Source organism: Schistosoma haematobium, chromosome 5, assembly GCF_000699445.3.
Source record: "Schistosoma haematobium chromosome 5, whole genome shotgun sequence".
In the NCBI taxonomy this organism is placed as follows: Eukaryota; Metazoa; Platyhelminthes; class Trematoda; order Strigeidida; family Schistosomatidae; genus Schistosoma; species Schistosoma haematobium.
This window is the reverse complement of record NC_067200.1, coordinates 3,055,818-3,070,323: the sequence shown is the minus strand read 5'-3', so window position 1 is coordinate 3,070,323 and position 14,506 is coordinate 3,055,818. Positions and strand designations below refer to the sequence as shown.

General features: G+C 33.6%; 1 protein-coding gene across 1 annotated transcript in view; it reads left to right on the top strand.

The window, feature by feature from the left end:
* MDN1 (AAA ATPase midasin) overlaps positions 1-14,506 on the top strand; it is a 100,152-nt gene that overhangs the window by 38,923 nt on the left and 46,723 nt on the right. The window contains exons 28-34 of the mRNA XM_051208350.1: positions 1,811-2,018; positions 2,793-3,018; positions 4,957-5,487; positions 7,113-7,567; positions 10,680-11,769; positions 13,341-13,552; positions 14,014-14,503. Coding sequence (XP_051064681.1) covers positions 1,811-2,018; positions 2,793-3,018; positions 4,957-5,487; positions 7,113-7,567; positions 10,680-11,769; positions 13,341-13,552; positions 14,014-14,503 — 3,212 coding nt within the window. The remainder of the gene's footprint in view (positions 1-1,810; positions 2,019-2,792; positions 3,019-4,956; positions 5,488-7,112; positions 7,568-10,679; positions 11,770-13,340; positions 13,553-14,013; positions 14,504-14,506) is intronic.

Below are 14,506 nucleotides of genomic sequence, written 5' to 3'. Positions count from 1 at the left end.
TTGCTCTATGCTTGTGAAATCTGGCCTCTCCGAGTTGAGGATGTTAGACGACTGTCTGTGTTTGATCATCGTTGTCTCCGAAGGATTGCTGACATCCAGTGGCAACAACATGTCAGTAATGCAGAGGTTCAGCATCGTGTGTTCGGGCACAGAGATGATAACGCAATCGGTGTCACCATCTTGAAACACCGACTTCGGTGGCTTGGACATGTTCTCCGAATGTCGTCCCAGAGAATTCCACGTCGTGCATTATTTGCCGACGGTGGGACTGGTTGGAAAAAGCGGAGAGTTGGTCAGTGCATGACATGGTTGGGGTCTGAGAGATGGTGCAACACAGTGGCCAGAGACGTTATCAGATATGGCTCAGAATAGAAGCCAGTGGCGATCCTGCTGTAACCTTTTACTTTTTTCATATAAAGTGATTGTTTCTTCCTTAACTGAAAGATTTCTTCTGGTTGTATCTCCCCGTTTCCCCCACTATTATTATCATTACACTACCTTACACTAATCTGGTCGTTATTGTCCCTTTTTTCTTATACGCTCCTTGTCTTTTTTTTCTCTCTTCGAATTCTCATTGTTTTGTGTGGTGCATATATATTTGGTGCCCCCTTGTAGCAATATTTATGTGTTCAAATAAATAAATAATTAATAAATTCATGTACTCTAATGTAATTCACTTCATCAGAATAAATAAAACGAATAATCAAAATAAAATTAGCACAAAACGTCAGAATTACCAATTTTTACTGTTAAAGTTATCACACATCGATAGTTATTTATTCATTTTGTCTCTGGTGCTTAATTCTCTTGGGTTTTTAATGAACATTAATTAGAGAACATTGTGTAAACTTCGATTCAGCATGTGTACTGTGTATTTCCAATAAACTTGTGTATGGATAGTTATACTGCAGATATTGACCACACCGTATAAATGTGTTTAGATAAACTGTTTCAATTGATAGACATCTAATTGTTAAACTGTTATAATGTCATCATTTACAATTCATGTTGAAGGAGTTCTTTTCACTAACTATGCTATCAAAGACTTTTGTATTGGAGAATTTCACAAACAAGTTTGGTTTGTAAGTAATTAAATGGATAGATAAGTGAAATAATACAAACGGTACAATATAGCAAGGGGATGGGTAATAACAAGATTGAAATTTTGATGCCAACTGATGAATGAATTGATATTAAAGGTCGTGACCTGTAGGCAAAAGTATAGTCTTTTTCTCGAGTAAATTAACATAGTTTTGTGCAAAATATAAAGTAGAAGGTGAACATAATCATTATGAATGATTGGAGAGTATCAGCTTTGTTAGTTATTTATTTGTCAATCATGAATTCGCACTACTGTAGAGTCCCATATTACGATGAAACGGCCATCCAGTGTTTCCAGGTTTTTGATGGTGGTCTCTTTTAGATCGACTTATGATTTCCACTGTGGAAAAAACTTGAAATCTGTCAATTATTGGGCTTGATTCTTGCTCATTATATCACTTCCCTCACTAACTAATATTTGAGAGAAAAACTGCCTTCAGTAACCTCCCAATCAAAGTCATGTCATTGCTGCAGATTGATTCCTCAAGTATCCATTCTTTTATTTTGACTTTAATTTATATTGTGTGTTTAAGGTTAAGTTGGAGCGCTGAACTTTACAATCTTACTGTTTCAAAATCGGTTGATCTCACCATTACACATGCTACCAACACTGTTTCACAGGGGTTTACATTTTTAAAAATTAATTATTCTAACTCGGAATTAACTGCTTATTTATCTATTACATTGAATTTTTTTTAAAAAAAAATAGGCAAACGTACTTTATCTCATATAGCATCAATTCTTCTTGGTCAACAACTGGTAACTATGTGTTTATCACCGACATCGGATACAATTGAATTACTTGGTTCATTAGAACAACGTGAATCAGGCGGTTTATTTGAATGGATTGATAGTCCATTAGTCAAAGGCATTATGAATGGTTATTGGGTACTAATTGAAAACGCACAATTATGCAGGTAACTACTAATATAGACTAACTAGTTAACTAATATGAGCAATTTTCTTCAATGCTATTATACAACTGGTAATTCAACACTTAGCTCTAGTTGTTCAATCGATTTCTAGTCTCGAACAAACGACAAGAGATGAAAAGTGTTAAAAGAAGCCTCACTTTCAAGGATAGCTTAAATGTAAAAGACAAAGGTCTTCATAGGCCCATAGATGACCTTGTATTGCTTGCCATTTGATGCACTGCCCAGTTAAAATCAGCTGAGATCTTTTCGCTTATTGGTCCTCAAGCTTCTAATCTGGCAGCCAATCAGAAGACACAGATTGATTCTTTATTGTATCAGATTCAACTTTGAACCAAAACCTATACAATAATATAGAGAAAAATCTTGACCACACATCAACACGATTAAGGAATTACAATAAGGGGTAATTATCACATAAGTGGAATAGAATGGAGTATTACGTCCAGACTAAATATACCTAATTAGCCCTGTTCAGTCGATTGGTCGTGTCACTAGCAAAAAAAAATATGTCTCAAATCTCGGTACACATCAACATGTCCTTTGTTATTAAGTTACTTTCATTGATTGTTTCACATTAGTTGACCTATTGGTTTTTAAAAATACGAAATCATAAACTGAAACTCCTTTGGATGTTTCCTTTGATTTAAAATACAAAAAGTAGACGTTCGTATATTATTGTGTTATTAAATTGGTTTTTAATACTAAGTACAGTTCTCTTTAATGAATCATTTATTTTGTTTTTTTCTAACAAACTAGTCCTTCCGTACTAGATCGTTTAAATAGTCTTCTTGAACCAAATGGTGAATTGTTACTTAGTGAACGTGGTTTAGATGTAAATGGTAAACTTATTACACTGAAAGCACATCCTAATTTTCGTTTAATTTTAACTGTGGATGAATTTGTCGGAGTTGGAGCTAATAGTTCAACTGGAATTTCTCGTGCGATGCGTAATCGAGGTTTAGAAATCACTTTCACTGAACCAGTAAGTTCAATAGATTGTTTTGTAATATTCTAACGTCAATTAACGTGACATGAACGATAGTTTGAACTCTAGATTAGCGTCTATTTTTTATAATTTATTTATTGCTGTGATACATGGTCACGACAAATATCGGATATTCGTAGATTGCTATTTTTTTATCATGTGTCTTGTAAGCATCTCTTGTGTATTTTACGACCATCGAATTAGGAATTCCAAGGTTATACACAGAAGTACTAAACTAGTATGGTAAATCAACTGACGAGGTACTGGGTCTTTAGATTGTTATGGCTACTTAGTACGTATACCCAAACACCGACTACCTCGTTGTGCAATGACAGTTGGTGTACAGTTAAGTTTGAGAGAAGTTAGAGGTGTTGAAACGAAGATTTGACAACATTCCTTAAAGACACTATTTCATTGGTCCATATGTATATGTTCACACTACCTGATTGGGTTGTTTGTGATTATGATAACCAGTGGTTACAGACTTTATGTGACATGGTCCATATCCGTTCGCAATGGCGTGAGTGCATTACCTTTTTGTTTTCCTTTAGATTCCAAGTTTCCAAATTATTTTACTAATCCATGTTTACTTGTCGAATGGTATCTAGTATGACTAATACTGTTACTTGCTTTACTACTCTGGGATTTGCCCTCACAATGTCATTTTTCTGTACTACATAAAAAAATCATCTTCAAGCGATAGAAATATGTGCCAGGTTTTGCTTTGCTAATGACTAACTGATTTTTTCTGCTTAGAACTCGTCAGTTGGATGCATCATTTCTACATGATAGTTCTTGCAAACTACTGAATTATGATAACCGCAAAAATGATTATGTTTATTTTATTTGTTGAACAATTTAACCGATAGCCATGTTTCATATTTATCGTAGTAACAAACCTTTGATCGGTTATTGCCAAGGCACTATCTTTCCGTCTTCCGATATTTACTTATTAATATAAGTGATAAGCAGCTCTTCAATAAATAATATCTAGGCTAATGAAAGCTCATATTCAGTGTAATAAACCTATAAATAAAAGTTATCGCATACAAGCACATAAGTGAGCAGTTAGATATGTGACTGGACAGATGAGATACATATTGATTAATATAAGAACTGTTAGCTTACAATTAAACTATGAAATACAAGAAAAAAAGTTTATGATTAAAGGTAACTACCTACGAGTAGTAACATTGTAATACATAATCTCATACTTGGTATTATTTATAGCTACATGTGCTGCTTTCGTCATTTTTAGTGCTAAACATCAACAATTCACTGCAAGTATATTCAGCAGATGCATCATAAAATGATTTGTGTCACACTTGTAACTACCATCCATAAATGTTATAGATAGTATGTTAATGAAGACAGTAAAATACATTCTTTCAAAGGAGCCTATATCCTAGCATAGGCTGATTTATTATACTATTAATCTCTTCAGCAAATATAATAATTCATAATGTTAGTTGTTTGGAAGTAGTTCTTCTTGGTGCTGATTAAGTCCTACCGTTCGAGTTTATTGATTCGATATTTCTTAAAATAGATGATTATCTAGTGGTAGGTTTACGAGTTGTGTCTGGCCTATTTGTCGGAACCCCAATCAGTTGGCTGGGTAGGACGTTTTAGTTGTATTGCACCATTCTTTTTTAAGTTTTATTCTTGAGGTTTTCGTGTTCTACCATACGACATCAACAACATTATCGGAATGTGCTCAATAATGGCATGAACGATCAACATATATAGGTATTGAGATTTGAACCAATTGATCTCAGAAACTGAGATCATAAAGAATATATGATCATTTATCATTCAAACATTTGACCTTTTGTTTTGTAACAAATTTGCTCAAAGAATACTGTACTGTATATAAATTGTTTTCATTATTATACTTTTTATTATTATCCATTTCTGTGTTACTTATTCTCATTCTAGATTATGCAACCACATATAGACTTACTACGTTTATTCACATCAATCAATGTCCCTAAACAGATTGCTATAGGTTTAGTTCAATTCCAAGGATTATTTCTTGAAGTCTGTGAAAATCAAACATCTTTTCTTGAAGTTTATTCAAAATGTTTCAATGAAAAAGTACAATTTTTAGATAATAACAATAATAATAATAATACCACACTTCAATCTATAAATTGTCATCATTTGAAAAGAATTCCAATCGGTGCATTAATCTCAGCTGGTTATTATGCTAAACAACTTTTAATTGAATCATCAAGTTGTCCGTTAGTTTCAATGTTACCGATGGGTAATAAAGAGCTGGAATTAAAGAAGATAGAAACTAAAAAGAGAAAATTACAAAAAATGACGATAAAGAAACATGAAAATCTGAACAATCGGATCGATATTGATGATGATATTACAAAAGATGAAATAAATACAGACGATATTCTGATACATATTTTGCATTATGCCTATTGTCATCGTCAAATGAATACAAAGAGTGTTGAGGTAGTTATCGCTTACGTTTTCGTTTTTATTTTGAAATAGTAAACTTAATCATGATTAAATTTTAGGAAGATTTGATGAAAGCGTCTACATTTTATAGGTATTGTCATCAGACTGACTCATTCATTGCTAAGAAACACTGAGATTTCTTCAGAAGTAAGCATTCAAGATTCTGCCTACAGTAAATTAAACTTATGTCCGACCATAAAGCGTCGCATCTTGCAATTGACCTTCAAACGTTCAAAGTACATCACTAACTTATATGAGTTCGTAATATTACAGTACAATTATCATTATTGTCTGCAATTACTCGGTTTAAGTTAATGGATTTTTTAGCCAAAGTTTTGATCAAGCTGACTGCATAAAGTGATATGTACATTTGACGGACTGACTTAATTTTAAGAATTTCGACGGAACAGAGCTTTAAAAATTCTGTTTAGTTATTATTAATAGTGATGATGATGACGTATGATGCTATATGTTCAAACAGATTTTGTCCACTGTTTTCGGGATTTTTATTGTGGTTCTCAGTTCTTATGAACTGTTCACCTATGTTTATTGTTGATTTCTATATACTTAACCAGAGTTAATGTTTTATGAGATCAATTAAGAACAATATCATTGTGTTAATCTATATATTAGGTGTGTTCCCTTTTATCGTTCTGATTTGATTACTATTGATAACTTAGTTATCAGTAGTATGTATGTCTTATTTTAATTTCTTCTGTTTCCTTAAACCAAATCACTTTCATTAACATACTATTAATAATATCAGAAGGGGTTTTGTGGAGATTGTAGTAATTTCAATAATTGAGATCATGAGTCAATTGAAGCTAGTCGTGGATGCGCACTACTGAGGAGTCCCACAATAGGACGAAACGGCTGTCCAATGCTTCCAGGTTTTCCATGGTGGTCTAGCTTCAATTGACTCATGATCTCAACTTTATTAATAATATGTATTATATTCCATGCTGGATGAGAATGAATCAAATAAACTAGATCAAAACATAACTATTGTCTTGAATTATGTAAAGCGTGTAAAACTACATGCTTTGAATATATGAATCCAGATTGTGGTCACTTTAACAAATTCAACATTATGCCATATCCTTTGTTGTGCTAGAATGAACACAAACTTGTTTTATTGTTGTATTCCTGTGGAACGAGAAATAAACATTAAACTAATACTAATCTGGAAAGTTTCATTCTTTTTTATTTAGTTGATTGGATAGGAAAAGTGTATTTAGTAAGAATTGTGGATAGCCTACTTATATTCATTGATGTTGGTTAGCTTAACAATGTTGTTCTGCATTGTGTTCTCTTGCAGTTGATTCATGGCTCAGAATCAATCACAATGACGTCGGTGTATACACTCTCTATCTTCCCTTAAACTATGAGAATAAAATCACTTCATATCCTGTACTATGTTCTTATATGCAATCTTTCCTTTATATATTATCACCACTAGATTAACTACTTGTATGAATCCGGTGTTCATGTCGTTGTGCTAATGAGGTATGGCAATTAGGACCGATGTACATATGTGACTGGTCCTACATTGTAGCTGACTGACTGAGTGACTGGTTCATATGTATACACAACGTTGTTTTTCTTCTTGTTGTTTTTAGTTTGTGAAATATTTAATTAATTACTATGTAAAACATATTATGCATACGGATCAATTCCCTACTGAACTACATTCAATGTATCATCTTCCTGTCAATTATCTACATCATAATGTAAATGAAATAATTCAAAATCGTCTACCTACAAATTATCGTCAATCATATACTAATTTAATTCATATAACATTGAAAGAGTATTACAAAAAACCATTGAATATAGATATACAATTAATGATTCAACGTATCGTACTAGAACAAGCTAATGTAATTGATGTACAATTAGAACAAAATAATATACTCTATGATTTAAATGTACTTCAATTCAATGAATCCGATATGACAATGATAAAGCTATCTGATTGGTCTGATTGGCCTGATCTACGTTGGATACCTGGATGGAAACATTTGATTTGTTCATTAGAAAATGAATCAGATGTTTTAATTAATGAATGGGATAGGTAAGTGATTTACGATTTCTTATATCTTTAGTTTGTGTTCGTTGGTGATGTCATATATCCAGAAATCCCTTGGTAAACTTCTTAGTTTTGTATTTTTATTAGGGAATTTTGAATTTCTCATTTTTGCATCACAAGCTCTTATTTTTACTACTAGTTTGTGTTTCTCATCTGAAAGAGTCTTAAATGCCATTAGCTCGTATCCTCCCTTTATACGCTATTTCCCAAGAGCGTTTTTACACTGTATATATACTCTTGAGTTGTGTGCTTGTTGTTCATTCTTCCAAGCTGCTTATGGAGTGATATATTTTTTCTGCTGAATCTGGTTTTATCTCTTTAGCTAACAGGGATGGGGCGTAGTGGAATATCTTTACATTTCTTTTTGTTGTGTTGCTGACTTTCATTTCGTTTGTCATTCTTAGGTGATATCTTAATCACTTGAACATAGCAGAGTTGCATTTGAAGTAATTCATAGTTGTTGGTAATTTGTACATGTCTAGATGATGATGTAGCTTTTTATATTCAAAAACTAATGGTTCCACAAAAGATCCAGAGTTTTAGACTGATGTGGAATTATACTTTGTCACTTCGTTTTTATGAACAAACATAAGTTCTCATTTTTTATGGTGGAACCTCATGTTTCTCGATCATTTATTTTGTACTTATAGTTATAAATAAATAAAATTTTTGTAACTAACGCATTTTTTATTAGGGAAACATTTGAAAGCCAGCAGTCTTTGACAGGCGTTTTGTTCTAGAATAGAGCTCTTAAACAATATGTATCCATTTATATGCCAAGGACATTTAGAAACTTGATTTAATGTGAGGTATTTACTTCCATTTAACATCATTAAATTAGTCTAATTGTTTGTCATTTTCACTATAAAACGGATTGTTGATTTACTCCTTTTTCTCAATCCCTGTTTTGATTAGGGAATTCAACTTCTCCACGGTATTCTGAATTGTCAATAAACTATGTTTCTTAGCTCCATCAGAGTTAGACTACAAGATTTTTAAAATAAAATTCAAACCATGGCAACATTCAATTATTTTGATTCTTAATTAGAGCTGATTTATTTGGTTGTTAGTATTTTATTACATCAATACAGTGCTCATATCTATAGCTGGAAAATTAAGTTGTAGTGTGTAAAAGGTTGTATTACATAATATGTAATAGTCTTACAAATAAACGTTTTTTTTTCTCTCACTGTTGATCTTTATTTGTCGCTCTCTTGATTGCGTCCTTATGAATGGATGCCTGTTTATGCGCCTCACGATCTAATTCACCATTTATGTACTCTAATTTAAGTCACATGTTTCTTGTTACGATTGGACGCTATCAAGGGAACGAAATAAGTTGTGATACGAACCTGTTTCTTAATGATTGAATGACAAATGTTTGAACTGCTGCACTGTAGCTTCACCTTAGGGTTTGTACTTCTTACTGCTAGTATCTTAAAGTGGGTGTAATGTCTATCGGCATATGAAGCGCTTTCAGTCGATCAACATAGTTTATATTTGCAAGTTTATCACGTTTATAAATAGCAGCTAGCAGAATGATCTAAGTACAACTTTTGTAAGAGTAATAGCGATGGCATACTGCCTCGATGTCCTGTTCGGAGCAGGTGGTTATTTTTAGAAGTTTGTCGCTAGAGCCTTTATCTTAGGCATCCAATCTAAAGATCAGTGTATCGGTATTCAGGGACTTAGTTTCATGTCAGCTAAGATCCTATATAGATCCATACAACATTCCTACTCTTCGACTTCTGGAGTCCATCGACACTGTCATTTAGGAATTAGAGTTTCTCAACTATCTTCAGTGTATTCTTCGTACTGGTTTACCTGGTTAAATCCCTGTATGTTCACTTTTCGTTTTCTCTCATAAAAATCTACAACATGAAGAAAATGGGTATGACATCCTTACTACATGCTATAAACTCATTACCATATAAAAACATTTCGATAAAAGTAAAGCCTAGTGTTCACTATCGGTCATATATTCAGCTAATGAGTTCTAAGTAGAATGAAATGTTTCCTTTTTTTATCCACTGCTTCTGGTCAACATTCGAAAGTATAATGTACCTATTATTTGTTTGTTGGAACCAACGTATCGTATCACTTAGCAAATCATATCAAGTATTTAATTAATTATTTGAACTCATAAATATTGGTACAACGGGGCACCAGATATATATGCGCCACACAAAACAATGAGAATGGGAAGAGAAAAAGAATGTAAGGTGCGTATAAGAAAAAATAGAACAATAACGACCACAAATTAGTGTATGGTAGTGTAATAATAACAATAATAATAATAATAACAATAATGAAAATAATAATAGTGGGGGAAACGGAAAGGTACAATCAGAAGAATTCTTTCAGTTAAGGAAGAAACAACTACTTTTTATAAAGAAAGTAAACGGTTACAACAGAGTCGCTACTGACTTCCAATCTGAGCCATATCTGATAATGTCTCTAACCACTGTGTCGCACCATCTCTCGGACCTTAGCCAGGGAGTCGTGAAGGACCAACAGAAGCCAGCCCTTTGCAACATTCTTTCATACCACGACATCATGTCATACAATGACCACCTCTCCGCTTCTTCCAACCAGTCCCACCGTCGGCAAATAATGCACGACGTGGAATTCTCTGGGACGTCGTTCGTAGAACATGTCCAAGCCACCGAAGTCGGTGTTTCAAGATGGTGACACCGATTGAGTTATCATCTCTGTGCCCGAACACACGATGCTGAACCTCTGCATTACTGACATGTTGTTGCCACTGGATGTCAGCAATCCTTCGGAGACAACGATGATCGAACACAGAGAGTTGTGAAACATCATCAACTGGGAGAGGCCAGATTTCACAAGCATAGAGCAAAACTGCTCTCACCGACGCGTTGTAGATCCGACCTTTTACTGCCAGGCTGACGTAACGAAGGCGCCAAAGGTGGCCCAGAGTGACATAAGCCTCTGTGGCTTTCACTATTCGTGCATTGATTTCATCACTTACGCCACCACCAGCACTTATGCATCTACCTAGATACACATAGATTTCTATATACTGAATAATTTCACATTTTAATTTACATTGTTTAATGTTTCCTTTCTATAGAAAACTTTCTTTATTATTGATCAATGAATTAATCCAATCAACTCATGAATGTATTCATCGACAATTAAATGATAATCAGTCCTATTCATTATTACAATCTTCTGATCTTAGTCGAATTCCTGTACTCAAAATCATTAAATTATCTATGGAGAATAATTTTCCCACTGTTTGGTTAGATAATTATCCAGGTTTATCTAACCTTAATGAACAATGGTTTACATTTTTAAAAGATTTATACAATCATTTCCTTAACTATAAATATGATTTATCCAAACTATACACAAAGTTAATCAGTAAAGCATGGATATGGTTACGTTTATTTGGTTCAAGACCTTTAGGTGATTCATTTGATTGGCCTGAACGTTTATTATTTCATAATCAACATATTTTATTCAATAATCTATTATATAATCAACCGTTACCAAATTTAACAATCATTTCACATTGTTTTCAATTAAAATTAATACCATTAAATGTGATAAAATGTCAATTACAATTACATTCATTATCTGTTGATTGGTTACAATTTGGACAATTGATGAATGAATTATTAATAAGATTTAAAAGTGAAATACATTCGACTGGTAGCAACAACAACAATGATGATGATGATGAAGGAGAAGAAGAAGAAGAGAATGACGAAGAGATGAATATCAATGATGATGATGGTGATGATGTTGGCAATTATAATATTAATGATGATAATCAAAATGATATAATGAAATTCTATTGTTTATGGCCATGGACAATGATTTTATTATCGAAATTTATTGATATCAAATTATTCAATAATACATTACAACATAATGATCAATGGGATTTTACAGAATCTTTACGTATTTCTATTCGTTCTAATCTATTATCATTGAATCGTCCACAATTATTAGCTTGTTTATCAATGACAACACAATGTTTATTTAAAACCACTAATTGTGAACAAGCACGTGTTGTGAAACAATTATTACAGGAATTGAATATAACTACAATGAACAATCGTAATAATAATTCATCCATTTTCTTAACATTTGCTCTGAAGAAGTTAGATTGGAGACTTCCAAATCAATTATTGAATTTTCATTTAGTAAATCAAGTGAGTTTGTAGATATATAGTCGCTGATTTAGTGGTTCAGCTCGACGTAAAGTTTATCTTTTGATATTAAAACTAAGTTTCTGCGATAACTACAATCGGGGGATAAGTCTACTTCCTATTGCGTCCAGGCTATTGGCTTCTGTCATACTTCGTAGGTTATTGAAAACTCGATAAAGATTGACTCGCAAAGAGCAGGTTGGGTTTCGTTCTGGTCGAGGATGTATTGATCATATCTTCACCCTCCGACAAATGTTAGAACACCGTCATACTTATCACAGGCCAACAATCGTAGTGTTTCTTGACATCAGGGCTGCCTTCGATTCGTTGAACAGGACTGTTCTCTGGGATTGTCTATTGGAGAAGCGTGTGTCTGAGAAGTTCATTGACATCCTAAAGGCCCTATATACAAAAACTTCAGGTAGAGTGAGGGTATACAACCACCTCTCTCGATTGGTTCCATTCGAGCAGTGGGTTTAGGCAGGATCGGTCAATCTCACTATTCCTCTTCAACTTTGCTATCGATGACATTCTGGGAACAACTCTGATGGATGTAATTAATGGTGGTGTGGATCTGTTGCCTGCAGAAAGACTTTTCGACCTTGAGTATGCGGATGATATTGTCTTACTGTTCGATGATACTCAAGCCATGCAATCCGCACTTAATCAGTTGGCAATCAATGTCCATAGGTACGCTATGTGCTTTACACCTTCGGCAGGATCCTAATCTTGTACTCACCTTGGATGGTGAGCAGATAGAAGTAGTCGAGAAGTTGGTGTATCTAGGTAGCTGCATAAGTGCTGGTGGTGGCGTGAGTGATGAGATCAATGCACGTATAGTGAAAGCCAGAGTAGCTTATACCGATCTGTGTCATCTTCGGCGCCTTCGTGATGTTAGTCTGGCTGTAAAAGGTCGGATCTATAACGCGTTGGTGAGAGCAGTTTTGCTCTATACTTGTGAAACCTGAGGTATCCGAGTTGAGGACGTTAGACGACTCTGTGTTCGATCATCGCTGTCTCCGAAGGATTGCTGACATCCAGTGGCAACACCATGTTAGTCTAGTCTAGCCTTCTTTAGTCTTTTAATGCCGATTGAATTCTATAGACCAAGTTGCCTTGCAGTTACTAATCTAAGAGATTCGAAAGTGGTTGCCTTAAGTTTTAAATTTTAGTAATTGAAGTTAGATGGTTGTACTGTGAGGGACATGAATGGTTTAAAAAAGATTAAATCCAATAAGTGAAGAAATCGATCGGGGAACATCATGTTAATGATAGCAGAATTATGTTGTTTGATATTTGGGGCGATATTCAAGATAAACCATGAGAGGCTCCACTCCTTATCTGATGAAATATATTACCATTAAAAGTTTGTATTTCCGGACTCTCGCGGCGGAGACGGGACGAAACATTAGCCCTGGCACCTCTACGCTAGCCACTGTTCAATTTTAATCACATTATTAACTTAAACTATCAACATCGAATATATAATTATACCTGATTCATTCTTGTGTTATGTATGTATTCTGAATATTTTTTACAAATACGGTTGTTTCTTATCCCTTTTAATTTTATAGCCTGATATATTAGGTGAATGGCGTTCCATAAGTCATGCACTTATTCATATAACATGGCCAATGTTATGTGATTATGGAACTTGTTCTTTCACTGGTAAGCTAACAGTTTATGGTTGGCGTTATCGTCAACATGCTATACAGAAAGCAAATCATTTATTGTTTCTATCTCCAAAACAAGAAAGGATCAATATGCCAAAAAATGAATACTCACAGTGAGTCAATGTCATTTTTTAATAATTTGGGTTAGTTAATTACTAAATTCTTTTTCAAATATATAAGTATAATTCGATTAGATTATACTGTTAGCAGTTAAGAAAGTCTATTTGAATGCGACAATATCACAAACACGTACTTATTACTACTCTAGATTTCCAGTAGGTTAATCCTATCCAGTCGTAGGTGCTAGGGGCAGCCTAACTAAGATATGGCATCGATCCATTAAGACACTGACTATTTTTTTGAGCCATCTAGGTAAATACAGACTGCCTGGTTGCGATTCGCTGGATCATTGTAACCAATAGTTGGAGATGTTGGATGATTTTATTCAGTATAGGTCATGACGATTCCTTTCACTGATTAACTGACCATTGAGTTCAACATAGTTATACTGCCTTCATTGTTGATTATTGTACTAATATTTTTTTAAAATTTCACATGTATTTTTCCCAAATAGATCTAATAGTTTGGAAACAATTATACAACATGCCTTTAATGTTCTTCATTGTATATATCAAGCTGTTCATTCACTACAGAAGTTTGTCAATTCACAAAATAATGATACAAATGAGGATACACCCATTCCAATCATTCGTATTAATAATCTCATTGAGTTAATCAATTGGATTCGCAATGTTTTCAATCCATCTATCAGTCTATTAAAATCATATATATATAATGATAAATCAAACGACTGGTATCATATTATACGTTTGATTGAATTATTAATCAATTATCTGGAACAACTCTCTTCATCTCTATCTAGTAAAAAAAGCAATCACAACGATGTTCATGATGATAATGATGATGATATCCTGAGTTATAAGTTTATTCTATCTAATTGTTGGCTCCTTATCGGCTTTTTATATCTACGGTGTAATTGTCCATACAGTCCATTAGATCCTTATATAGTTTTACAAGTTGAAGAGGAAGCAGTTAAACTTGAAGTG